Source organism: Chiloscyllium punctatum, chromosome 4 (assembly GCF_047496795.1).
Source record: "Chiloscyllium punctatum isolate Juve2018m chromosome 4, sChiPun1.3, whole genome shotgun sequence".
NCBI lineage: Eukaryota > Metazoa > Chordata > Chondrichthyes > Orectolobiformes > Hemiscylliidae > Chiloscyllium > Chiloscyllium punctatum.
The window spans coordinates 76,118,586-76,146,270 of NC_092742.1; the positions used below are offsets into that span (position 1 = coordinate 76,118,586).

Here is a 27,685-nt window from a genome sequence, read left to right on the forward strand (position 1 = left end):
GTCACTTACTGATGTATAGGATGAACTGATAGTTGGCAACAAGCCTGTCATCATGCATTCATTCAATTTACAAAGGTCATAAAGATCTGTAAGGCTGTGAGTGCAAGTGCTGGATAGTAACTGTTGCTGAACTCCATTCTTGCCTCAGTGAGAAACCTAAGTTCAGGGTGAGGTTTCCTGCTCTAATGCAGACTGGTGCCTGTGGAGCCATGGATACATCTTGAGTGCGGATCCAGAAGTGGAGGAGGGAGGGCTGGGTGGGCTAAAGCAGTGTCGGGCGACCTGAGGTAACATGTCTTTAAGGCATATTAAGAGAAAAGCAATCCTGTGGTAAACCACAGAAAATCATATGGATTATTTTAAGTAGAATGCAACCAAGACTGGAGGCAAACTAAAACATGAATCAGGCAAGAACAGGCATGGCCTAATTTCTCTGCCTTTCTCACAAACATTAGTGCTGACCAGAATCTTTGCAATCCAAATTTTGTATGAAACAAAAAAAAAGCAAAATAATTCAACTTAGCATCATATTTGTTGGAAATATTTGTCAGCATGAACAAAGCAAACTATCTCTTCCCAAACAGATTAAAATAATGGTCAATATTATTAGCTATTCATTAAGTTCATAGCAAAAACATACCAAATATATGTGAATGCACCTACTGTATTGGCAGAATCTATTTTAGCTAGCTGAGGTTTATAAATTGTAATTATTTGTTAAGTAGTTTAATCTTACAGTCCAGGGTCCTTTTGTGACTTGGACCTTGGGCTATACATTTTGTTATACCATCCAGTGGTTATTTTGTGATTAGGGGAGCTCCAACCATATAGCAATTGCTAAACACATTTTTTGCCATTAATATATGTTGCAATAGCATTAAATGTTTCTTTCTTCAAAATTCCCATACGTAACTCATGCTTCTGGCACCTGTTAATATGCTAATAGCAAGATTAGTATAAGTTTTGTGGTAACCAAACTAGGATAAAATCCTGGCTTCCAAATAAATAAGATAAAAGACTTTTTGTTTAAAGTGAAACAGGACATATTTTCAAAAAGGTTCAGTTAGACTCGAAACGTCAGCTCTTTTCTCTCCTGACAGATGCTGCGAGACCTGCTGAGATTTTCCAGCATTTTCTCTTTTGGTTTCAGATTCCAGCATCCGCAGTAATTTGTTTTTATATTTTTAAAATATACTATCCTTGAAGAAGTGTATTTTAAGTGGTCTGCTGTGTATTACAGATAATGATGTAAACTCATGACAAAGACTTCTGGTCTCTTTCCTATTGGAAAGATGTTGTGAAACTTGAAAAGGTTCAGAAAAGATTTACAAGTATGTTGCCAGGGTTGGAGGATTTGAGCTATAGGGAGAGGCTGAACAGGCTGGGGCTGTTTTCCCTGGAGCGTTGGAGGCTGAGGGGTGACCTTATAGAGATTTACAAAATTATGAGGGGCATGAATAGGATAAACAGGCAAAGTCTTTTCCCTGGGATTGGGGAGTCCAGAACTACAGGGCATAGGTTTAGGGTGAGAGGGGAAAGATATAAAAGAGACCTAAGGGGAAACTTTTTCACGCAGAGGGCGGTACATGTATGGAATAAGCTGCCAGAGGATGAGGTGGAGGCTGGCACTATTGCAATATTTAAGAGGCATTTGGATGGGTATATGAATAGGAAGGGTTTGGAGGGATATGAGCCGGGCGCTGGCAGGTGGGACTAGATTGGGTTGGGATATCTAGTCGGCATGGACGGGTTGGATCGAAGGGTCTGTTTCCATGCTGTACATCTCTATGACAGCAGTTTCTATATTGTAGTTGATCGAATTGTCTTTCATCTAAAATGTTAATGTTGCATCATAAGTTCAATTATTAAATGCCCATTGGAAGGTATGCAATCAGTGACTACACCTTCAGTGGACTAATGATAGACTGAATGCAAAATTGTCTTTCTAAACTCCTCAGGCAGGATACAGCTATTTTCCCACTTAATAAATCAATCTTCTTTGCTGTTAACGGTTGCAATTTGCATATCTAGATGAGATTACATTATGTAGAGATCAGACCTTAAAAGTATTGACTATCTTCAAATTTTATTGAATACAAATGACACCAAATATTAGTTCATATAATCTATTCCTTAGTATTGAACTTATGTAACCATTTTTGAACTGAGAAGAACTTTTTGTTGAAAGGGAAGAATTGTACTGTGGTATGTTCTGTACAAATTGTACCCAAATTACACTGGTATACACACCTAAAATTATTAAACTCTGTACTGAGATGCTGACACAGGAAAATTAAGTTTAAAAAATGCATGTCATGTTCGTAAAAGTTGGGAGGATTGGGTGGGATCATTATACACTCAAATATAATAACTGCTTCAGCATCTGCATCTCCTGCTGTTGGCACATTGTGATTAATTTAGAATAAAAAGGCAGCAATTTACTAATCAGCTAAACTAAAACTCTCTTACTTTGTAGCTTATCTAATTTCAGACCAACACAGAGGATCCTTAAGCCGCTCAGCAGTGATTAATAGCTTACTCTTCATGAAAATCAGATTATCAACTTAACATTTCACACAAGTACTTTTTAAAGTAACTTTTGAAGGGTATAGGATCTATGAATAACTGAACAGACATCTAAACCATTCCAATTATATTCCATTGTATTTTACTCAATTGTTGTGGTTCTGTTTGCCGAGCTGGGAATTTGTGTTGCAGACGTTTCGTCCCCTGTCTAGGTGACATCCTCAGTGCTTGGAAGCCTCCTGTGAAGCACTTCTGTGATCTTTCCTCTGGCATTTGTAGTGGTTTGAATCTGCCGTTTCCGGTTGCCAGTTCCAGCTGTCCGTTGCAGTGGCCAGTATATTGGGTCCAGGTCGATGTGCTTATTGATTGAATCTGTGGATGAATGCCACACTTCTAGGAATTCCCTGGTTGTTCTCTGTTTGGCTTGTCCTATAATAGTAGTGTTGTCCCAGTTGAATTCATGTTGCTTGTCATCTGCGTGTGTGGCTACTAAGGATAGCTGGTCGTGTTGTTTCGTGGCTAGTTGGTGTTCATGGATGCGGATCGTTAGCTGTCTTCCTGTTTGTTCTATGTAGTGTTTTGTGCAGTCCTTGCATGGGATTTTTTCATGCAAGGACTGTACAAAACACTACATAGGACAAACAGGAAGACAGCTAACTATCAGCATCCATGAACACTAATTAGCCACGAAACAACACGACCAGCTATCCTTAGTAGCCACACACGCAGATGACAAGCAACATGAATTCGACTGGGACAACACTACTATTATAGGACAAGCCAAACAGAGAACAGCCAGGGAATTCCTAGAGGCATGGCACTCATCCATAGATTCAATCAATAAGCACATCGACCTGGACCCAATATACTGGCCACTGCAACGGACAGCTGGAACTGACAACCGGAAGTGACAGATTCAAACCACTACAAATGCCGGAGGAAAGATCACAGAAGTGCTTCACAGGAGGCTCCCAAGCACTGAGGATGTCACCTAGACAGGGGACGAAACGTCTGCAACACAAATTCCCAGCTCGGCGAACAGAACCACAACAACGAGCACCTGAGCTACAAATCTTCTCACAAACTTTGAAATTTTACTCAATTGTAAGTTTCCAGCAAAGAAGAAGTTGCCCAAGAAGTATTTTGCTAACCATTTAACTATGGTGCAGTTACAGGTAAGGATGGCTGGTATAACGCAATGATTGCCTTCCTCTGCAACCTCGTGCTTTAAAAAAATCACTCTCTAGAACATCACTATATCCGTTCAGTATAAAGCTTGCGTTATGCAAACAGTGTCCACAATTCGTCAATCACGTTATAGCCAATTCACATTTATGAAACGTGTGTTATTACGACTCCCCTAGGATCCCTCTACAATGTCCTAATATTTGTGCAGCTAAACCAGTCCATGAGTTATCAGTGAGACAGCAGGAAGTATTTACCTTGGTCCCTTATCCTTTACTCTCACAATTGTTCAACCGCATCCAAGGAATAAAACCAAAAATGCAGGTCTAGCAGCATCTGTGGAGAGAGATTCTGTCTCTCGCTTTCTTTTTCTCCACAAATATTGTTGACCTGATGAGTACTTGCAGCACCAAGTTTTTATTTAAGATTAGCAAGTGGGACTAGTTTAGTATGGGAACATGGTTGGCATGGACTAGTTGGATCGAAGGGTCTGTTTACATGCTGTATGATACTATGACTTTTACAGCATCCCGCAGTACAATATTTCTTTTTTATTCCCAGCAAAGCTAATATTGTGCCCCCCAGTCAGAACTCAAATGTCCCACCTCCTCTATATTTGGACAAAGAAAGCAAATAATATATTGCTGTCTATGCTGTTTCGCTACGAAAGAGAAAATCATCTGCACACAAATCATGATTCTGTTATGTTACAAAATTTAACTTAAAATTTAAAATGGGAAACCAATCAGAGATTACTGGAAAAACTCAGCAGGTCTAGCAGCATCTGTGAAGAGAAAACAGAATTAATGTTTCAGGTGCCGCGATCCTCTGAAAAGGGTCACTGGACCCAAACATTAACTCTGCATTCTATCCACCGATGCTGCCAGACCTGCTGAGTTTTTCCAGCAATTTCTGATTTGTTTTTGATTTCCAGCATCCACAGTTTTTTTGGCTTTTGTTTTAAATTAAAATGAGTTAGGAGGGAATGCAGATTTTCAATAATTCTTCTTTAAATTAGCTTTCCCACCCTTCTATAATACTGATACAACTGAGAAGTATGTTCGATACTCTGACAATTAAACACGGCAGTGATTCTCATATTAGAGGCCAGATTAAAAATGCCCCCACTGAGGCAAAAGTTGAGCAGTTTTGAAAACAGAATCCAAGAAAAGACTGAGATTAAGCCAGTATAATTAAAGCTTACCATCAGAAACAACTTAAATTATTATAAACAGGCCATGGATTGAAAAGATAAATCAAAATTTACAGGACTTAGGGTACTGAAACAAGGCAGAGAGACTTGATAACTTGACATTGATTTAGACTGTAAAGTACATATTGGCCTTCAGAGATGGGAGACTGACAGGAATAAGGCACAGTCTTAACTTAAAATGGCAAAAGGCCAAATCAGCCCAATTTCAAAATACTACTGTCGCCACTGCAAGGAGGGAATTGTGATTACTTCCAGAAGGCATAAGTGGCAGCCAGGTTAGGGGAATCCAAATAGCTTCTAAGATTCCCTAGCACTTACTGCTTAAAATGCCTCAAAATGTTGCTTATATTATTATATTAATATGGAAGATGAAAAGTAGCAGGGGACAGTTAAAGACTTTTGCATCAGAATTGAGCTAAGAGTAAAATTAACCCATGTATTTTTATCCAGAATCACTCAAACATCTAATCATAGTTACTGCCTTAAGCATTAGAGTTAGCCTGAAGTTAATAAAGTTGTCTTTTGACAAAATGTGAACTTGTATATTGTAGTGAAAAACAACCAGTGTTAATATTCAAAGAATAAGAACAAAGCCAATAAACAAATGTTGTTTGATGTTTTTGCTGTTGTAATCATTAATTTAAAATTACAGAATAAAATGTTTGTAAAGATTGTTATCTTCTTCAACTTCCACTAACATGATGATTAAAGAGCAAATTTCTGTTGTCATGGTCAGTACTGTTGAGGAGAAAATGAGGACTGTAGATGTTGGTGATCAGAGTTAAAAAGTGTGGAGCTGGTAAAGCACAGCAGGTCAGGCATAAGCCCTTCATCAGGAGTTTGTGGTTGTGCCCAAGGGGGCTTTGAGGGATAAATGGTGTGGGGGTGGGGGGGTTGCATGTAGCTAGGAAGACAATTGGTGGATGCAGGTGAGGGGGTAATGGTGATAGGTTGGCGAAGAGGGTGGAGCAGATAGGTGGGAAGGGAGATGGACAGGTAGGGTAGGTTAATAGAATGGTGCTGAGTTGGAGGGTTGGATGTGGGATAAGGTGGGAGGAGGGGAGATAAGGAAACAGTAATGTGGCAAAGCAGAGCACTTATCAAATACAGAACTTATTCAATTTCATTCCATGTAATTCATGGGTCAGTTTCTACAACTGGAGGATTATCTGCACTGCCAGATATCACCAAGATGGTGAAGGTGATTAGTTTATCCTTTCCCTTTTCATAATAACAAGGTATTGAATGAATTTAGCCAATTTGTGTGATGTTATTGTTAATGTAGAGCTCTAATTTGTTTTAGGAATGGAACAGCACCCAAACTATAAACAGAAATGTGCATGCTGACAACATTAGCATTTACTTATGGTACCTGGAATCTTTTATCTGAATCCTATTCCAATATAAAGGCTTCATTGGGCGGCGTGGTTCTATGATAGGCTTCCGTGCAGGTCTGTCCGCTGACAATCTGAGATTAGAAACTCCAAATGGTGGTGGCGGTGGGGGTCCAGAGCCTGGGAGAGGAGGCGGAAGTGGAGGTCCAGAGCCTGGAAGAGGTGGAGGCGGAGGAGGTCCAGAGCCTGGGAGAGGAGGCGGAAGTGGAGGTCCAGAGCCTGGAAGAGGTGGAGGCGGAGGAGGTCCAGAGCCTGGAAGAGGTGGAGGCGGAGGAGGTCCAGAGCCTGGAAGAGGTGGAGGCGGAGGAGGTCCAGAGCCTGGAAGAGGTGGAGGCGGAGGTGGGGGTGGTGGTGGTGGAGCTGGTGGACCACTCCGGAGTGCAGTAGGAGAACTTTGAGAACCTGAAAGTGATGGTGTTAACAGAGAAAGTGGTACAGGCTGAGTTTCTTGTGACGTTGAGGTTTGTGAAGATGGTAAAGCTTCCTCCTTTGTAGCATGGAGAGAGCAAGCTGACTGACCATTCAAGTTCAAGGATGCAAGCTTCAACTTTCCTGGGCTGCTCAGATTGCTTTTTGCTATCTTGCCATCATCTTGATTCAACTGTATGAACGTTTCTCGGTCAGTTTGAATGCAAACGTTGCGAAATGTTTTCAACACAAGTTCATCTGCAGTGGAAACAGCAATGTCCCTTGTTTCAGACTTGCCCTCTTTTATTTTATTTTCCAATTTATTTTGTAGCTGCACAATAGTTTCTTCACGTTTAGCTATTTCTTCGGCATGTTCCCCACGTATATGGAAAAGCTTCAATTCAAATTCGTTCTGTTGAGAAACAGTATATGCATTAATAATCAACATTAATTAAATATGCTTATCTAAGCATATAATGATGGTTTTTGTGTTTTACTTAGAAACGTTGTAAGTATTTTCACATTCGTTTATTTTGATAACTAGACTAGCCTCCAAAATTGCTTCACGGGGTCATTGTGCATGTTCTGCTGGCTGCAATGTCCCTGAACTAGCTTCCATGGACAGAGTTCTTTTAAAAAGCAGGATAATCTCCTGGTGACATTGGTGCCCCAGTGAAATTTGCTACAGACGCTCCTATAGGATCTGTAGAAATGCTGCAGCAGATCAGTCAATGTCGCACCAGACTTAGGAGGTGGCAGTATTCTTGGAAACAGAAATGGTGCAGACATAATTTTGGTTCAATATCTGACCAAAGGTTTATCCTCCACAGGTGCTGCTTTAAGATCGGGTAAAGAGGCGAAAAAGGAGTGAAGGAACTAGCACCTCCTTGATGCTCTACCGAGTTGTCCATCAATACTTCCATTCCAGTGCTCTCCCATGTCCCACTATCTATTTGCAGCCATGGTAGCTGTCACTTCAACACAAATGGTAGGGCAATCCATTGTTTTCATGACCACTCCCACTATTTTTACAATAAAGTAGGATGATTAAAGGCCAGGCAAGTGAGCTTCTTGCTGGGGAGGGAAGAGAGGAGAAACATAGCGGTTAATGTTTTTTGGAGTCAAGATCTGGAGGTAGATGGCATTGTTCTACTTTTCTTCTTCCTCCACCTTTGATGTTACCCAATGCTAAATGATTGTAGTGCAATACAACTTTGGTCTAAACATTTCAACACATACATTGGTCCCATGTTGTAAGTTGTCTCTTTGACTTCCAATTGCATTTGAAGTACTTTTCCCTTGGACAGTAGCTAAATAACAGATTTAATTAGGTAGACTGTGTCTCAACATTTAAACACTGTTATTGTTTTTCTGACTCCCTAAGAATTCAAAACTAGAACTTTAAAATTATTTTTGGGTTTTATAGATGCTTCATTGGACCTCAAGCAGAATTTCCAGAAAAATAGCATCTACCCTTTTGCTGTGTCTTAATTTTAATTGGAATGTTCTTCTCCATTCCAAAAGCAGCAGAATTTCTGTCTGGCCTTTATAAATTTACTGATGAGCAAGGGTCCAGGCCAAGTACTGACATCCCAAGCAAAGAATCCCAACTCTGCTCTTCAATTAAGATCTAACATTTTACTCTTGTTGGTACGCTAAGTGAACAGGAGTGCACAATCCTTCACTAGGACCTATATTAGCCCTAATAATGGGATCGAAAGAAATCAGCCTACATTCTCGAGTATTCAGGATTTGTTTCACCCATGCAACTGAGTTCCTTTATCAGGGAAAATGGGTGCTTGACCAATTGGAGCTTGAACTATCAGGTAATGGTATTAATAAGATGCTCTCTCATTAACTCCACAAACCTCAGTAGGGCTCGTGTTATTTGGCATCAGAGGGTAATGCAACATTCCATTATTCTGAAAGAACTGGTCCATGCATTTATTGATGAGGCCAAGAAAAAGGAGAATCTTTTGAGGTAATTCAGCACATGACTCATTCATACTTGGGTGTGATGTAGTAGTTGAGCTCAAGTAAGCAAAAAAATCATTTTGCTGACATCAGAACAGTAATACAGGAATGGATAATCAGTGAAGCTAGGAAGGAAGTGTTCCAGACCTACTAACAATATACATTAAATTGTTGGTATCATTGTTAGTGGTGAGTTGGAGTTTTGCTGTTGCATTGGAGAAGTTTGGAATCATAGAATAAATATGGAACAGACATCATAGATGCCTCATAGTGCTAGGGACCCGGGTTCTATTCCATCCTCAAGCTGTGTGGAGACTGCACATTCTCGCCATGACTGCATGGGTTTCCTTCGAGTGTTCCAGTTTTCTTCCGCAGTCCAAAGATGTGCAGTTTAGGTGAGTTGGTCCTGCTAAACTGCCCCTACTGTCCAAGGATGTGCAAGCTGGGTGGATTAGCTATAGGGTAGGGTAGCGGTGTGGGTCTGGGTGAGATGCTCTTTGGAGAGTTGGTGTGGACTCAATGGGCCAAACAGCTGACTTCCACACTGTAAAGATTCTATAATTCAAAAATTTAGCAGGAGAACTGATTACAAGACAAGAGGTTTGGAAAATTTTTATGAGAAGTGCAATCAGAAACTGAAGTGCTTATTTTTTTCCATCGATTTCTATACAAACTGAATGAAAAAGGTAAAACAATATTTGTTTTTACTTTAGATATCAACTTGGCATTTACTCTTGACAATAGTCATCTTTTTACTATTACTTAAATCTTCTCAGGCCCAGTTCAAGGTAGAACACTTTGTTTTGCAGTAGAAACAATTGATCGCATGGCGGTTTCTTGAAAATTTTAAGGGATTCTATAGGTGGTTCTGGATTTGTCACCAGGAGTGCAGTAAATTGACACATTGTTCTACTGTCACAGGCATTCGCTCAGACAGAATTTGTTTCATGAACATTCAACATTGTACATTATGTGGCTTAGGACTGTTCCTACTGATTTAGAAACAAAATGTATTTTCTTTCAAAACTGAATCCAATTCACACATAAGCTTCTTCTGTAATCCCCATTACAGAGATTGCATCACTAGATGGCTTTTATGGGGTTTCAGTTTCAAAGGAAGTAAACAGTTATATTAAAATTATATTTTTACAAGTTTTTTGACCATTTGAATAATAATTTAGGAGTGATTTGGACTATTGGTGAGTTTAATTTGAAAAAGATGTGGAACAAGAGAGACAGCGGAGCACTTGAGCAGAATGATGCATTAACATACTGCGCCACTCGGTGGTCAGAGGCAGATCTGCAGTAAAGGTCCATTAGAAGTCATCAAATTTATTTGTTACAGGAGTCCAGATACTGGAATAGCACAAAACTTTACTGCAGATTACTCACAGAAAGGGGATATATTTAACTATCCTTCTGTAATCTGCCTATTCTCTAGAAACTGGTCGCAAAACTTACAGTTCACCTGCTCAGTACAACTTGGCCCACTGAATGAACAGAACGGATAGCAAATAAAAATAATCAGGGAAGGATAATAATTAAATATATTTGGCTTCCTTCCATTGATCTAATAAATTGGTACAGCAATAAATTATGGAACAACTTCAGAGAATTTATTTGCAAATTGCAATACTGTTTGCTTATTTAAGGAATACGGTGACAAACCCTAAAGGATTTACCAAGTATGTGAAAGATATCCATTTCGTATGGCAGCCAGTTTTGATTTCAGGAGGATAAAACTTTAAAAGGAAACATCCACCAAGAAAACGCCGGCATTGACAAACCACTGGGCCATTATAAACTGGCATTGTGCCAGAGCAGGACCTGAATGTCAGTGTGGCTTGTTGTTCCCCTCCCTCGTTTGAAGTTAGCTGTGAGTCAACCTACTTCAAAAATGGCCAACTGTCCCCTGCCTCCTAGAAATAACACACTGACAGTGGCAGTACTGAACTGAGATAGGAGGTTCCACCCTAGGGAGCTATCAGCCAACTGGACTGGAGGAAAAGCAGTCTGAGAACGCTTGTGGACACAAAGTGGGAGCAACATCTAGGGTTCAGTCATCAGACGGACCTGGAGGTATCCTCTACCAACCCTTCAACCTTTCACCCAAGATAGTGAACTATTGGGCTGGTCCTGTCCATTCCAACTTCCCCAGCTGCAGTTACCATTGTGGCAGAGGATGGGAACAGCGTCTTCACTGATCAGTAACTGCCCAGTTTTGGGTCTCAACAGGCCCTAATGGTGGGCAGGCTTGTTAATATCTTACCTCGTGCTCGTACAACAGGACTCAGCTCAGGGATGGAGAGGAAGGTGGTGAGCAAGTCATCCATTCCTCGTTTTTTGGATTTCCCCAATTTCAAGCAGGCTAGAGGCGGTGGGAGGGTGAGGGGAACAGTCACCTGATACTCACCCTTTGAGGCCAGCTAATTTAAATACGAGTCACTTCAGCAGTGCAGCTCCAGAGTACCCTGGGCAAACTATCCATAGCTATACCTTGTATGGGAATGGAAACCCATCTGACGGTCTTTAAAAAAGGGCTGATAAGGACAAAGTTTGCTAATGCATGGTGATAATTGGCAGTAAGTGCTGAACATAATGCAAGCATGGTATAGGTGATATGGCATTCGTGTGAGAGCTGGGAATACTTTAAAAGCACGACCTCATTCCTCAGATCGTTGGGAGCACTGGAATCCAACATTTCCTGCCAAAGAACTGGGCACTGGAAGAAGGTAGAAGACCACATCATTTCACTGTCATCAAGCTATGTACATCTGTAAACAAAATATAGCAAAGCAAAGAGAGACGAAAAGAGAGGCACAGCTGGCTACCCCCTGGGAGGAAACCCAAGGGAAGCATCTGAGATGTCACCTCGAGAGGGGTAAGAGGGGTAATAAAAACAGAAAGTGCTGGAGACACTCAGCAGGTCTAGCAACATCAGTGGAGAGAAAAAACAAGTTAACGTTTTGTGTCAGATCTGAGGTAACAGTGGTATTGCCTGCTGCCTCGCTCATTCTCCAGGATGGCAGATGATTGGAAGAAAAGTCCAGTGATTTAATGACGGCAAAATATATTCTGCAACTCAGTGATGAGAACACAGAATACATTAGCCCATGGCGTGTTTGCAACAACTGGGAAGTGGGATATTTGAACATGGAGATAGGAATGGAAGGGTGAGCTGAAGAAAACAGTATGTTATGTGTGAACATAACAACAGCATGGAGCGGTGGGGCCAAAACAGACTGCTTTCATGCTGGAAATGAACAACTGCTTGGGTGACCATTGCCCAGTAGAAATATTCCAATGAGGAATCAATGCCTTTGGAAATAAAAAAGGAAAAAGGATAGGACAAGGGCCATAGTCACTTACACTAAAACTATAAAAACATTTTTTTAGCATAGTCTTATTCAGCATTCACTATTTATAAAATAGCTTTTCTCCCTGTACAAATACATACATCAATTTTCTATTGCTGACTTTTACAAACTTTGTAAAATTTTAGCCTGTGCTAATACAGCATGGCCACTGCTGAAAGCCAAGGCTCCCACAACTGCTTTGCAAAGTTTCTAAAGTGATATTCCAAGTCATGATGTTGTAAAACATAAGGCATGAGCTGCATTGCTGGTGTTTTTTCTAACAACTTCAGTAAGCATGTGGAAAATATACTATGATTACTACAGTTAAACAGTATTTTGCATGTGTTTATTTTAGTGAATTTCCATCGCATCCACCCCTCCCATGCACAGTTCTATTTCGTTCCTCTCTCCTGATAACCTGGTGAACAAAAATTGAAGACGATGCCAGAATTTTGGACAAATTGGTGTCATTCAGTCCAAAGTATTAATATAAACATTAGTAACTATACCACAAAAACAAAGTACAGTACCATCGCTATAATAAATAAGAAATCATAAGTTAACCTGTTTTTACAGGTGTTACATCACATTTAGAGATGGCAAACTGTATACCAATTAATTCTGAAACTTGAAAAGGGATAGGAATCTCATCATTGAGATAACTTTATGAAGAATGCATTATAAACACTGCAGCTCAAATAAAATCTGTTCATTGCATCACAGAACCCCCCAGTGTGGGAGAAGGCCATTCAGTCTATACTATCCCTCAAAAGAGCATCTCATCCAGACCCACACCCCTACCCTAACCCCTATAAACCCTGCACTTCCCATGTCTAATCCACATAGCCCGCACATCCCTGGACATTCTGGGCAATTTAGCATGGCCAATCCACCTAATCCATACACCTTTGGTCTTGGGAGGAAACCATTCCCCAATATCTCAGGCTCCAGGCATCAAACATCCATAAATGTTGGTATCAGCAAAACACCAGCATCATCACATCACCATGGCCAATCTCTGAAGGCACTTCAGGTCTTAACCACATGGCACAGGGGGGGTCTCTGGTACATTATATTGGAATGCTCCTGGCAGGTCATTCTGAACACAGAGAAACACATGCAGACATGGGGAAAATGTGCAAACTCCACACAGACAGTCAAACAAAGCTGGACTCAAATGTGGGTTGCTGGCACTATGAGGTAGTTGTGCTAACTACTGAGCCACCGTGCCACCCTTGCATAGCATGCAAGCAAAAGGAATCTTGGTTTTAATGCCATTTATGTATGATGGGACTGCTACTTATTTATTACAATTTTCATATTCACCAAACAAATTGATTCATAGGTCTTGCTGTTAAGAATTGATTCTTACAAGTCAGTACCAAAGAAGGAAATGCGGATATATTTGTATGCGACCCATTATTGATTCATTTTCATTGCATCTGCATTTTTATCACTAGGTATAGGTTAATTTGGATTATGTCTTAGTCAGATCTGCATTGATTCTTCATCAAAAATTTTAATTCTTTTTCTTTGAACTCCTGGCCTCAGTGATTCATTCTCTGGTATGATTCCAATACTTCATGTAAGCAGCTACTCATTGAGTGAGAGACTTCATGATTATTGGGACACATGATTATCATACAAGTCAACAAGAGCTGAGCCAATTTAATCAGAAGCTGGTGACAAAACATGTACAGTAGAGCTCATAGTAATCGGTTATAGTGCTTATATTATCACTGAACTGAGATCAGGGAACACAGCAGTGACCAGGATGGATGCCCCCTCAGTCTGAACAACTTCACTCCATGCTGTACAAAGGGGAGAATCTTCCTAGTCTTTGAGCAGCATGTGCATTGGCAAGAAATGGGGGTTAATGTGGCAAGAACAAGAGGATGAGATTTTTGATGTAAAGAACAAAAAGTCTGATTTTCCCTTTATGGTTTCAGTGGCTAGTTGAGAATCTCAAAAGTAAATGCTGTGGACCTCATTTGGGTGCATTCATGTCTTATTATTAATTAATCTTGCCTCATTTCTATGCAGTATGTGATTCTCCCAGGTATAGGTGAGACATTAGATGGTGACAATTTCCAATGCCGCTGCCTGGCAGCTGCAGCTTGTGAACATGTTCTCCAGGTCTCCCTGTTGGTCATCATTCCCCATTCACGGGCAGCAACCATCCACAAAAATTGGTATCAGCAAAACACCAGCCTCACCACATCACCGTGGCCAATCTTGGCCAATCTCTGAAGGCATTGCAGGTCTTAACCACACTGCACTTAAAGCTCTCTGATACGTTATATTGTAGTGCTCCTGCCAGTTCACTCTGAGCACAGAGAAACACATACAGAATATACCTCAGGGCTCTGAGTTTGCTTTTTTAGCATTCACTTACTTTCCACTTACTTAGATGCTCACAGTGTGAATATGCTTTGACTAACTGAGTGATGGAAACTATGGTCAGTTTGGGAGTGCCCCCACAGTCAGCCAAGGGCATTGTCTGATGTCAGTCCAAGTTCGCCACAGTTAGTCAGGCACTTGGTGCAATCAGGGAGGATATGGTTGGTGGTGGTGGTGGGTGGGGAGTGGTCTGCATCCTTACACTCCAGGTTTTGGAGCAGAGTCAGTCCTGCAGGTCAAGTCTAACCATTAAGGGATCAGGAATAACGCATTCAGAGAATTGTACAGACATGAGTCTGGGGGCCATCTTAAAATGAAGTTATCTTCACTGGTCAGTCTGGTGGGGGATCCCCTCGCCATCCTAGGTATTTGGGTTACAGACGTCAAGGAGAATATTGGAGCTGGACCAGAATTGGGAAAATAGTGGGGAGTTTGGAACCATTACACTTGGATGCAGTGGAGAAAATGTCTCTGAAAGGGGAGACAAGTCCAGGGAGAAGGGTGAATAAAGCATGAGAGGGTATGAGGCATTGCGGTGAGTGAGTGGGTGGATAGTTTACAAGGTATCACCACCCTGGCTTCAACAATGGGGATGCAGAGGATTATGATCTTGGGCATAGCTATTTTGTAGGAAAGGCACTGAGGTCAAAAATAGGGGAACATTTACAATTAGATAAAGAGTTGGACGAGAATGTAGTGAACTTCAATCAAAGCTGATAAGATTGACAGTGACGGAAACACAAAAGGAGACAAGAAGATTGTTTGGGGCAGAATTATGAAACTTGACTTTGAGGCAAAGCCTGGAACTGTGTGTGTCAGGACTGACACTTGATTAGCTCACCATCTTCAAACTTCAACTGCACAATAAGGATGAGAAACAGCAGCCTGCAGACCGTCAGTGGGCAAAGCAAGTTAATTTTGTTTTGTCTGTGGGAACAGGGTACACCTGTGGGTGATGTGAGGTCCTTCAAGAAGCGATGACATAATAAGGCATCCAGAGATTCAATGATGACACACACCTGCTATAAAATTATTCTGCATCAGTAGATCATGCACTGAGCAATAATAAACAAACTTTAGTCACTAGCAATGTCTTTGATCATGACAAATTAATCCCAAAAAGCTTTGTGAAGCAGAACAATAGTTTAATAAATCACAGGTCATTGTGGAGGCATTTCAAGTTCCTCCCTTCAGAAAGACTTCCATGCCCTACTGTATCACAGCCAATAATGACCGAAGATCAGCGCAGGCTCAGATTTAGGATGTCCTCAGACATCATAACAGAGCTGTGTCATCTGCTGAAGTAGTATTTGTGTTCTGAAGGAATGGGAGGTCATCTCATCCCAGTAGTCATCAAGATGACAGCACTCATCAAGATGACAGCATTTCATTTATAAACAACTAACTCACTCCAATTATGCACTTGGGACTTGTGTGGAATCTCTGAATCCTCAACACACAAATGTATCAAAGATTTTACAAATTCAAGATCATACTGTGATGAGGTCAGTGCTGCAGAGTGAGCAATAGTGTTTACAAACCTAGCTAGCTTCCCCCTGGTGCAAAGCACTGTGAAACATACATATGCATTGAGCGCATTATATTATAATGTGGTTAAACTCATGAACAAAAAAACTAACTATTCAATCAATGTCCAACTCATCTATGATCACTGTGAATGCATCTGAGAGGGTGTGCGAGGTACCATGGAAGCTATCATGATGCCTATATACTTGATAACACCAGTGTTTGCTTCATTCAATGGGCTAATTCAAAGGTGATTGTTGGGAAATACGGGATATTTTCTCCAACTTTGGCTAGTTATTCCTCTACGAAATCCCTGACTAAGGCAGAATGCAGATACAATGTAGCTCACTGTTCACCAAGGTCACCATAGAATAGACAATAGGATGATTGAAGATGAGGTTTTAATGCTTGGATCTATCTGAAGGGGCTGTGCAATATAGTCCACACGCAGTGTGCTGCATAATCCTGTAATGCAATCTTCTGCACAACCAGAGCAAGCAAACAGGGAAGTCATATGTTAAAGACATCTGCATTTAAACAGAATTCAAGTCCACACATTCAGTTCAGAGCTTCATTTCAGTTCACCACACTCCATAAAACCCACACGCTACTCATTACTAGCTTCCCATATTTATGCAACCAATTAAAACCCAATGTCATATCAAACTGGTCAGACATGTTATTACACATCTCTGGAGCAGGTGGGACTTGAACCTGGGCCTCTTAACTCAGTGTTAGCACATTGCACTGCACCACAAGTGACCTCTTCAAACCCATTTTTTCTCTTATTTTTTAACCAGAAGTGCTTTTATACACAACTGAATGCTTTTTCCTCTCACCAAATCGCCTATGGTATTTTTCCATCTATTAACCACCACCAGTAAACCATACTTTCCAGCTGTTTAATTTATGTGCAGAACCCGTGAAGGGCAATGGACTTCAAAGTCAATTAAATCTTCATTAATATATCCATCACTTATTCCCTCTCTCTGCTACTTGAGGAATGTAGAAAATCATTAACCTTCCAGCCGCATTGCATCATGTTCCTCTGGTCTGTGGCCCCTGCACTGACCTAGGTAGATCTCTCCAAATAAGCAAGCAGCATTTGGCACCTCTGGTAGTTCTGAACTCTTACAGCCAGTACACAGTCCTATAGTCAAAGCAACAGCCAAAATTTACCATAGAAGAAACTTATGGACCAATCAATCCCTATAATTCATCTTTCTTATTTGAATGCACTCTCAATACATTGACAAACCTTGTTTCTGAAATCAAATAAATTAACATTGTTGTATAGTGTATCAACTAATATACATTATCCAAGAGAGATTATCAGGTCAAAACAACTTGAAACAGTATTAAATTGTGAGTTAAAAGGATTAATAGCCAAATAGGAAATATGTTTCAATGTTGTTTGCAAGGGAGGTGTTGCAGAGTTTTAATTAAAGGGGCTTAATTAGTAATAATAACAAAGTCAAGGTGAAAGAACAGTGAGAAAAACTTTACAGAAAAGCACATTATGAAAGGTATGAGTTCTGTAAATTACAGAAGATCTTTTGTTTTGGAAAGAGTTGAAATTAAGAGGCAGATCCACTAGCTGACTTCTATCTGGTCTCCAAAATTGTTGTTATTGCATGACTAATACTATTCTACATGGTGCCTCATTATTTTCTCACATAATGTTGAAGAAATCAAAATTGTCTCATATGTATCATAAACTACTGGTAACAATTAATGTTTTGATGCTGACGATGTTGATTATTTTCCAATTATTCTGACAAAAAAGCACATTCATGACAGAAGTATCATAAATATATTTTTCAAGAACTGGTTAGTTTAACAAAAAGACTTCAATGAAAGGCATTTATTAGAAAATTCAAACATTTCATTGTTGGAAAGAAGGGATCGAGTTTTTTTCACATTCTTCCACTCTCAAGATCTCCATATTAGCTAAGTTGGGGGTATAAATATAGATAGAAAGGGAATTTTCTTGTGGTTCTTGAGCATTTGACATATTGGGCCATAAGTACATGCAGAAGAATGAATGGAATTTGACATTTGATGATATTAAACTCTTTCACTTATTCTGATTATTAAACCTCAAAGTACTTACTAATACTGACGTGTCAAAATTGGCCGACATGTATTGGAAAAGTCAGACTTCCTCTGTGTTACACAATAGTAAGAGGTTTTCCAATTTCAAAATAAGAAAACTTACGTCAAACATATTCATGCCATTTCATTCTAATTTAAGTTAAAGCAAACATTTATAACCGCTAATATGGAAATTTACATTTGCTAAATGGCATGTAGTATTATGAATGGCATCTGTGCAATATCAAGCAGAGATGCAGTTTAATGGTAATGTTCTTGCATTAGGTGAAATATTTTACATCTGGACACCATTAGCTCCAAAATGTAGTTATTTTACTTCAAATCTGAAAACAATTTTAACATAAATAATCAGGTGATTTACAACTAACACCTACAGCCATATTAATCTTACTTTGGTAACAATTTATTTGCATGCTTTATAACTGAACTGTCTTTTACTTTCTCATAGCTTAAGTATGTCATAAATATTAACCAGTCTTAGCAATGTAACTACGAAAATGCAGTGCAGGTTTAATTGAGTTATATCTGTGTTAAATGTGTTAACTTGTAATTGCTAATTAACACTATGTAGATTGCACACAATCTACATAACTATTCAAGTCAGGTAGGTTGTCAAATGCATTAATAATTCAATTTATTTAACTTTATCTCAAATGCAAACTATAAAAATATAGATTATATATTTTCATTTCTTTGCTTTAGGAAACCTTAATTGATGAAACAGAGATTGCTCTTGAGAATATCTGAAGAGATGTATTGTAACAGTGAATGCACTGGAAGATCTTATGTAAACAAAAATTGAGAGGATTCAGGAACAGAATTAACAAGCAGAAGAAAGGATTGGTGAGATGAAAGCAAATAATGCGACTACTTGCAATGAGGGTGAATGCCAGGGGTCAGAGGGAAATGCTGGAGGTGGGGGAGTGGTAACATTCACAGCGATATTCCTTATCCCTGAGAATGGCCTCCCAGCTTTAGATGGCACCCTCCCACATCCCAGGGTAGGTGGTGAGGTGTCATTGCCTGGGGAGGGCAGGCAGTCCCTAGTCCTACCATTGCCCACTTCCCACTGCCATCCTTTGGCTTGTTGTCGGTGAGCGCAGAACTTCCCACCTAACCTCTCAGACCTGCAATACACACGCCAATGTTGATGTCACTGCGCACAAAATACACTGTATTCGTTTGCACATGTATAGTGATTTCCTGTAACCTGTCCTGTCCTGGCCACGAAACAACACTGGCCATGTGATTGGGAGCCATATTGTATTATGTAGAATCACTCTGTTTTGTTTTACTACTTTTAAACACACAACTGAAAATCTTGGAAATAATGGCAGTGTGCTGTTGTCACTCAAGCAAGACACCAACAGGATCAAACAGACATGTTTGCAAAAATATGGGAAATTTATTGCCAAAGATCAGCATTTGTCAATCCTCAGGGTTCACACTCCTTGCACTGGAAAATTCTGTGCCACTAATTCCTTTGGAGTTTTGCACGTCTCTGGAGGAGACACACAAAGAGATTGAGGGATACTATCCTTTTGGCAGTAACTGGCACAGAAGAAGCCTGAACTTTCAAAGGGAGGACTAAAATGGCAAAGATGGGGATCCATTTGCCTTACACAAGGGGCTGGTGAAGACAAAGTTGCAATTGGGGGTGGAGTGGGGTGGGGTGGGTGCGGGGGTGGGAGAGCACAGCATGCACCATGTTGGTCTTTACATCCTGAAACAAATTATGTGCCCTCCCATTGACTGAGCTAGCATTGGAGAATTCTGGTAGAGATGAGCTCAGTGTAACTCAGAAAAGTTGGAAGGTTTTCCTTGAGCCAGGCAAGTGTGGACATATCACATAAGATATATTATGTAGACACAGGCCATATTCTCCAACCAGTCCATACTGAAAGCTGTGCTCCACTGATCTCTCCTCCAATCTTTACACATGTAAAACTATCGTTGTAACTCTTAAGGATAGCACGGTGGCTCAGTGGTTAGCACTGCTGCCTCACAGCACCAGGGGCCTAGATTCGATTCCACCCTCGGCTGACAGTCTGTGTGGAGCTTGTACATTCTCCCAGTGTCTGCGTGGGTTTCCTCAGGATGCTCTGGCTTCCTCCCATGTCCAGGGATGTGCAGGATTGGCCATGGGAAATTGTCCCATAGTCTGGATTAGTGGTACTGGAAGAGCACAGCAGTTCAGGCAGCATCTAAGGAGCTTCGTAATTGACGTTTCAGGCAAAAGCCCTTACCTAATTGTCCCATAGTGCCCATGGATGTGTAGGTTAGGTGGATTGGACATGGTAAATTGTCCATTGTGTCCAGGGATGTGTAGGTTAGGTGGATTAGTCGTGGGAAATGCATGGTTACAGGGATAGGGTAGAGGGGTGATTCTGGGTGAGATGGTTTTCAGAGAGTTGGTGTGGACTCAAATGGGCCAAATGAGCTGCTTGCAAATGTAGGGATTTGATTCTCTGATTCTAAACTTGCATCTCCCTTATGTTGTTTCCCTAGTCTCCCCTTAAATGCATTCAACCTCAACCAATCCCCGTGGCAATGACTTCCACATTCTCATTACCATTCAAGAAGTTTCTTCTGGATATTCTCCTTGTGACTGTCTTGTACTGACAGTCTCTGGTTGTACGCTTCCACAGCAAATGAAATTGTTCTCTCTTTACCACGCCATTAATTTCTTTTCAGAATTTTAAAGACTTCTGCTGAGTCATTTGTCAGGGGGTTTTCAAGTCAAATCATTACCTTTATGTTGGAACCCTTTGGAGATGTAAGATGAGAGAAGGACACAATTTTCCTTCCATCTCAGTCAGAGCAATAAATCAAAACTCATTCCACAAAGTGTACCCCTCTAAATAACCCAGATTACGCATATAGAACACACACACACACACACAAAATGATTTTTCTCTGCAGACTCTTATTTTGGGTAGAAAAAAAGGAAAATGTAAGGAATGTTCAAATATTTGTTTTGGAATCTGTAGACAGCTCACAAGACACAATAGTTGGTGTCTAGTAGTATTGGCAGACATAGTAACTCAGAAAACACAATATCAAGACACCATCCAGTTGCTGTTCAACAAGATAATCACGTTTCATACTGGCTTCACAACAAGTGTGCTTTAGCAAGCCTCCCCCAAGGGAAGACCCCCCCCAAAAAAAACTCCAGTTGCCTGCAAATAAAACTACCATAAAAAGCCAGTCAGGTGACGTACAAACCAATAATTAGCTGACCTCACGTGGATTCCAAGAAATGACTTGCTTAGAAAAATGTTCCAATGTGTCTTTTCATTGACCTTTAAGAAAACAAGAAACTATCCAGGCATCTCCACAGAACAAGATGCTTTCTTCTGAAATGTGAGAAAGGGAGGAATTGAAGGAAATGAAAGATGTGGTACAATTGTTAGTGCTGCAGCTGGTGGTGGTGGGGGGAATGGGTGAAGTTTCTGAAGCATATGAGAAGGCAATACATATGGTATTAGGAGGGTCAGCAGATTTGATAGGTGTGAGCGAATGGTAAGTGCTGCATGAAATAGTGAGCTTGGTAGAGCATGAGCCTTTTTGGGTGGGGTGTGCAGTATCAAAGAATGAGTGAGGGGGAAGTAGTGGGGAGAAAATGGCGGTACTTAACTTGACTAAATGGAGAACGTCATTGACCTCCCTATGCTGGATATTCCTGCAGACATCTTAGACTCCCCGTGAGATAACCTCCGACCAGGCCAGCAGGATTTAGTGAGATGATCTCCTCTGTCAGTCCAAAGGGAAGGATACATCTCTGTGTGCACCACCTCCAGATGCCTGTCTGCGAAGTGGGATACCAACTTCCCCTTATCTGCTACAACCTAGACGAATGTCAAATTGGGCAGCTCTGGTCCACAAATACTCTCCAAGTACACAGCAGTGTTTTAAAGATAGCGCAGGCACTAAGGACACTGGTGTATCAGGGATACCCCAGCAATAGCAAGGTTTTTCTGGGTGCACAGAAGGGTAGAATTGGGCTAGTGTGGGATGTAAAGGGTGCCATACAGACAGAGGAGGTTATTAATGAAGTGTGTTTAGGTCAACTGTGCAAGAAAGCTCACTCGGCCTCATGGGAAAAAGCCTTCCATAAAACTCATGAAATTGAGAACCAAGGCAGAGTATTATCATCATAGGATGTGGGACAGTCATGGCTATAATGAATTAGGTAGTGTACAGATTGCTACAACTATTTCAACCATAGTCAAGAGTGTGGTGCTGGAAAAGCACCACATTCAGGTCAGGCCGCATCCGAGGGGCAGGGGAATCAATGTGGCTGGCGTAAGCCCCTTATTACTGATGATGGGCTCATGCTCAAAACATCAATTCTCCTGCTTCTAGGATGCTGCCTAACCTGCTGTCCTTTTTCAGCACACCACTTTCTGACTCTAAACTCCAGCATCTGCATGCCTCACTTTCTCCTATTCCAAACATAGTCCAACATCAGCACCCTAGTATTGAACTCAAGGCAGACCAGACCAGACATCCAGTTGTCTTCAAATCTGCTCAATATATGAAATTTGAGCTTGGGGTGGGGAGGGGGCGATGGACATAATGGTAATAACATTGAAAATTATACTGATATTAATAATTACAAAGACTATGAAAGTAAGTAGAAGCAAGAATAATGTAGACTGAACTAGAGAGCATAGGTTTAGGGTGAGAGGGGAAAGATATAAAAGAGACCTAAGGGGCAACTGTTTCATGCAGAGGCTGGTACGTGTATGGAATGGGCTGCCAGAGGATGTGGTGGAGGCTGGTACAATTGTAACATTTAAGAGGCATCTGGATGGGTATATGAATAGGAAGGGTTTGGAGGGATATGGGCCGGGTGCTGGCAAGTGGGACTAGATTGGGTTGGGATATCTAGTCGGCATGGACGAGTTGGACCGAATGGTCTGTTTCCATGCTGTACATCTCTATGACTCTAAACAGAAAGAAACTTCAGGAGGAGGGGAGATGTACAATGAAGTTCGTGTATACTGATATCAGGAAGACAGAAGACACCATGTTAAAAAAAGAGGCCTATACTAGAGGATTTGCGAATCTACTACAGATATAAATTAAGTGCTATTATACTTAAGTTGTTGAAAAGCTTTTCTTAGTGATATGGAGCAAGCAACCTCAGGGGCAGTTCATGTCTCTAGATACTGTATGTCAGACTGGGATAACAATATGCAGGTAGCAGTGCTGGTTTTAAACACAAGATAAAGTAACTCTGATCCAAGGAACCTATCTAGTGAATCATTGCTGTACCACCTTTAATGCAGACATATTCTTTTTCCAACATGGAAACCAAAATTGTACACAATACTTCAGACAGTGGTCTGACCACAGCCTTGTACATTTGTGACAAGACTTCCTTATTCTTCTATTCCAGACTCCTTGTAGGAGACAACAACATATCTTCAACCTTCTCCAAATACTTGGAATACCTGCATGCTAATTTTGCCTACCGCCATTCCATATTCAGTGGTCTGTAGACAACACCCAATGTGTGATAGGCACCTTATTATTGTTCATCCCCATCTCTAGGGATTCTATTTTAATCTTTCAGGTAGCGGTGTCATTTTTTTTCTAAATAGCCATCTTTTTGTTCCTCACAAGTATATATTAATGAAATTTTCCATCGTGGGATAAAAAAAACAAAAAGATGCATATTATCTAAATGGTGAAAGGTTGCAGAACACTTAGATGCAGAGAGGATGTCCTAGTGCATGAGTTGCCTGATGAGACAGGCTAGATAGACTAGGACTGTGTCTTCTGGAATTTACAAGGGTCAGAGGTGACTTAATCGAAACATACAAGATCTTGAGGGAACTTGACAGGATAGATTTTGAAAGAACGATTCCTTTAGTGAAAGACTCTATAACTAGGAATCTTGGTTTAAAAATAAGACAGAAATGAAGAAAAATAAAGTTACATCAGATTATTGTGAGTCTTTGAAACTGTCTTCCTCAGAAGGCAATGGAATGAAAATCCTTAAATATTTTTAAGTGAGATTATCAGGGATATGCAGAAATGTAGAGTTGAGATTATAATCAGATCAGCCATGATCTTATTGAATGGTGGAACCAGCTCAAAGGGTCAAAGCAGTCTACACTTGTTCCTTATTATGCTTCTAGATCTGATGCTACATTGATGACTGGCTTTTCTAGGAACAATTTTATTTGCCATAAATACTTGATCCTTCTACAGTTTGAAAATACATGTGGCAGACAATGTTTGTTTTCTAATAATTTTTCAGCAATTATGATCTTTAATATCAATACTTCAACTATAGTGACTGGCAGTTCTCAAAACAAAGGCAAATGGTGTGCTAAGAAACATGCAGCTTGAAGCCTATTTTAGGCATGCACCCCAAGATAATTACAACATCTTTAAGCATCAAGATAAACTTCTTCATTCCACTGTTTTCTTTGGACTTTGCACCAAGTATTTTGATTGTTTGGCCAATGTTAAAACATGGGCCATAAGCCAACCCCAACTTTCTGCGCCAAACTGGCAAAGAGATAGCAGGTTAGTAGAACTGATTTCAATATGGATTTAATAAAATTTCATAATTGAGCAGCACAGAACTGTGCTTGTTGGATTTTCGGCAGCACAAGGTATGACACACTTGGTCTAAAGCCAATTAAATGTTGGACCTTCTGACTGAATGATAGATATGGGTGAGAGGTAGCAACGTCCTCCTTGAGACCATTTAAATTTGCCTTTAATATAACTAAAACAGTACTTGATATTAGTTTAAAAAATGTCACTACTAAGATAGAGGTATAAATCAAGGTTCAACAAAGAAGCTGAGTGCTTCTGGTTGATCAGACAAAGTCAGATTTTTAATTGAGGATCTGGAAAATATGGGAGGCCATTCATGAATGCCAGGACACACTGCAGACTGTATTTTGTTTGACAGTTTATCCTCATTGTGAAAGTGGAAGTCAAAGATCAGAGAAATTGTTTTCTACAAGTCAACCATCAAATCAAATTCTGTTTTGACATGTAGCAGAAAATTGAATAAAGAACTATTGGCAGATAACAAACCTGTTTTTAAAAACTCCTTGTTCTTTTTATTAGAGCATTTCAATCCTGATTTACTTTGGGGGTACCTCAATCCATTTCTTGATGTGGGATCTTATTAAAATCTGCTTGATGTATAGTAGATTCTACTGCCATATTATCAGATGCTGGTGGAGACCATTATGAAGGATGGATATTCTCTTGTTCAATATCTCATACATGAATCTACATAGTTTGGGCATCCTGGTTTTGACTTTAGATTTTCAGATGTCATTGTAAAAGATATCATTTGTACTTTTCTCAGGCAACATTATTGACAATAAAATTATACATGAATTGGTGTACTGGTAAATCAAAAGGCACATTTCATCCAAGCTTTTCACCTTTGCACTCACCAGGAAAATATGCAAGAAGTAACTAGAGAGAAAACAACATTCATACTGTATGAGGACAGTGATTATTGTTTGGGAGGTAAAGTTTGATTGTTAGAGATGATGCCATGGAGAATGTACCAGTTCATGATGATTGGCAGTCAACTGTCAACCTATTTTTAAAAATTTACAGCAGACAGTTTTCCCTGATTGGTCAAGACATTGCTCTGATGAATGAACCACTATGTCATTTTCACCTATTTTATTGAGTTGAAGTAGGCAAAGGGTTCTGTGCACATATACCCAGTGTTACTCTGGATTATCCTGGAACAATAAGCTATCTCAAAGACTCTGGGTTTTAGACTATAGCTGGTAATCTAAAATAGTAAACAGTGTTTGACTATTATACAGCAAAAATGCTTGCTTTTCCAACTATGAATCTCATGGCATCGTTATTTCAGTAAATATTTCAAGTGGTACCTGCCACTAATAGGATGCTGTCATAAAGCAAAAAAGATATTCTGCCTATCACACAAATTAGTAGTGTGGTATAAAAATGACAGTACTGGTGTGAAACTAGGCATCTAAGTCATACATGACAAAGTAGATTATACCAAACAGTGCAAGGCACTAATGATCCAACCAGTGAACACTTGAAAAACTCACAACAGTGTCCAACAATCTGAGATTCAACAATGTTCGCTAAATAATCTTGAACATGCAAAGAATTATCTATTGAACTCATAGGATAGCACACCTGTATATACTAGAAGCTACATATATTACACAGTGTACTTTTTTCAATTTAATAACACAGGTAATCATCGTTCTTTGGTTAATTTTCCAGGGGAATGCCTTGAGCAGTCAGAGTCAAACTGTCTGTCTTAAAATTTAAACAGACAGCTTGGCAGTTAATGGTCAGTCATATTATCCGGTGTATAACACAAGGCATTGCCTCTACTGATCAGACTTTACTTGCCAACCAATCAATTCTCTGCTCCATACCGACTAAAAGTTGTTTTTCTTTACTTTGTTATTTCCTGTGAATTGTTCTGATGAGTGCAAGGTGAAACATTTCAACAAAATATGTTCTTTTTTTGAAACACTCAAGTTCCAACTACCAAATTATAATTTATAACAATGAACCAAGGAATAGTTGACTCCATTGTGTTTGCAATACAGGAAAAAAAAGTACTGTAACAGGGTACATCATATTGGGATGTTTCCTGACAACCAGTCTTGTATCTCTGCTAAATTAAGCTGAATTTTACTCTGTTGCTCACTTTTGAAGGATGACTGTAAAACAAAATAAGTAACTAAAAATAAACATGTTTTGTAATAGTATTTAACTTGAGCAGCATTATAGAAATGCAGAGTTGTTACAACACTGGAAGGGGCTTTTTGGCCCTTTGTTTTTAGCATGGATCTCCATAGCAACAAATTACCTCATTGCACTCCATAATTTCTCCCCGTTACCCTGCATACTCTTCTATTTCAGATAATAATCAAATTCTCCCTTAAATACCTTAATTGAACCTGCCTCCATCATGCTTTCAGGAAGTTCATTCCACATTTAAACGTTGGTGAGTGAAAGACTTTTTCTTTTGCCAATTACCTTAAATCTGTGCCCTCTTGTTCTCAATCCTGCCACCAATGGAAATAGTTTTCTCTATCGACTCTGTACAGATCCCACATAACTTTTAATACCACTATGAAGCTTCTTTCACAAGGAAAAAGTCCCAGTGTTTGCAAGCTTCCTACATGACTGACGTTCTTCATTGCTCGGACCATACTCATGTATATTTTTTATATTCTCTCCCTAAGGACTTCACAACTCATCAAAAGTAAAGCATCTGGAATTGGGCATAGTTAAGGAATACCAATAGTTCTTTTTAAAAAATGGAAGACACAGCTAGTGTTATTTGTTTTCTTTTATTGCAAGAACAAAGGATACGGGCAGTGGGAAAGGTGAGGGCAGAAAATTTGCTTTATCATCTTCATTGAATAAACTAATTCAATTCAAGTGGCTGCAAGTGTAATACTACATACTCGTCAAATAAAGACTGACTCCCACTGTTTGTGTGCCTAGAGCTGGATGACTTGGGAAAAAAAAGCTATACCCCATAACATTGTAACTAATTTGATCATTCATTACCTCATTTATTAGTTCAGTTC

General features: G+C 40.0%; 1 protein-coding gene across 4 annotated transcripts in view; it reads right to left on the minus strand.

Annotated features, from left to right (window-relative positions):
• fmn1 (formin 1) overlaps positions 1 to 27,685 on the minus strand; it is a 373,616-nt gene that overhangs the window by 199,810 nt on the left and 146,121 nt on the right. For all 4 annotated transcript variants that reach the window (XM_072569057.1, XM_072569058.1, XM_072569056.1 and 1 more), the window contains one exon: positions 6,297 to 7,138. In XM_072569057.1, the coding sequence (XP_072425158.1) occupies positions 6,297 to 7,138 (842 nt within the window). The remainder of the gene's footprint in view (positions 1 to 6,296; positions 7,139 to 27,685) is intronic.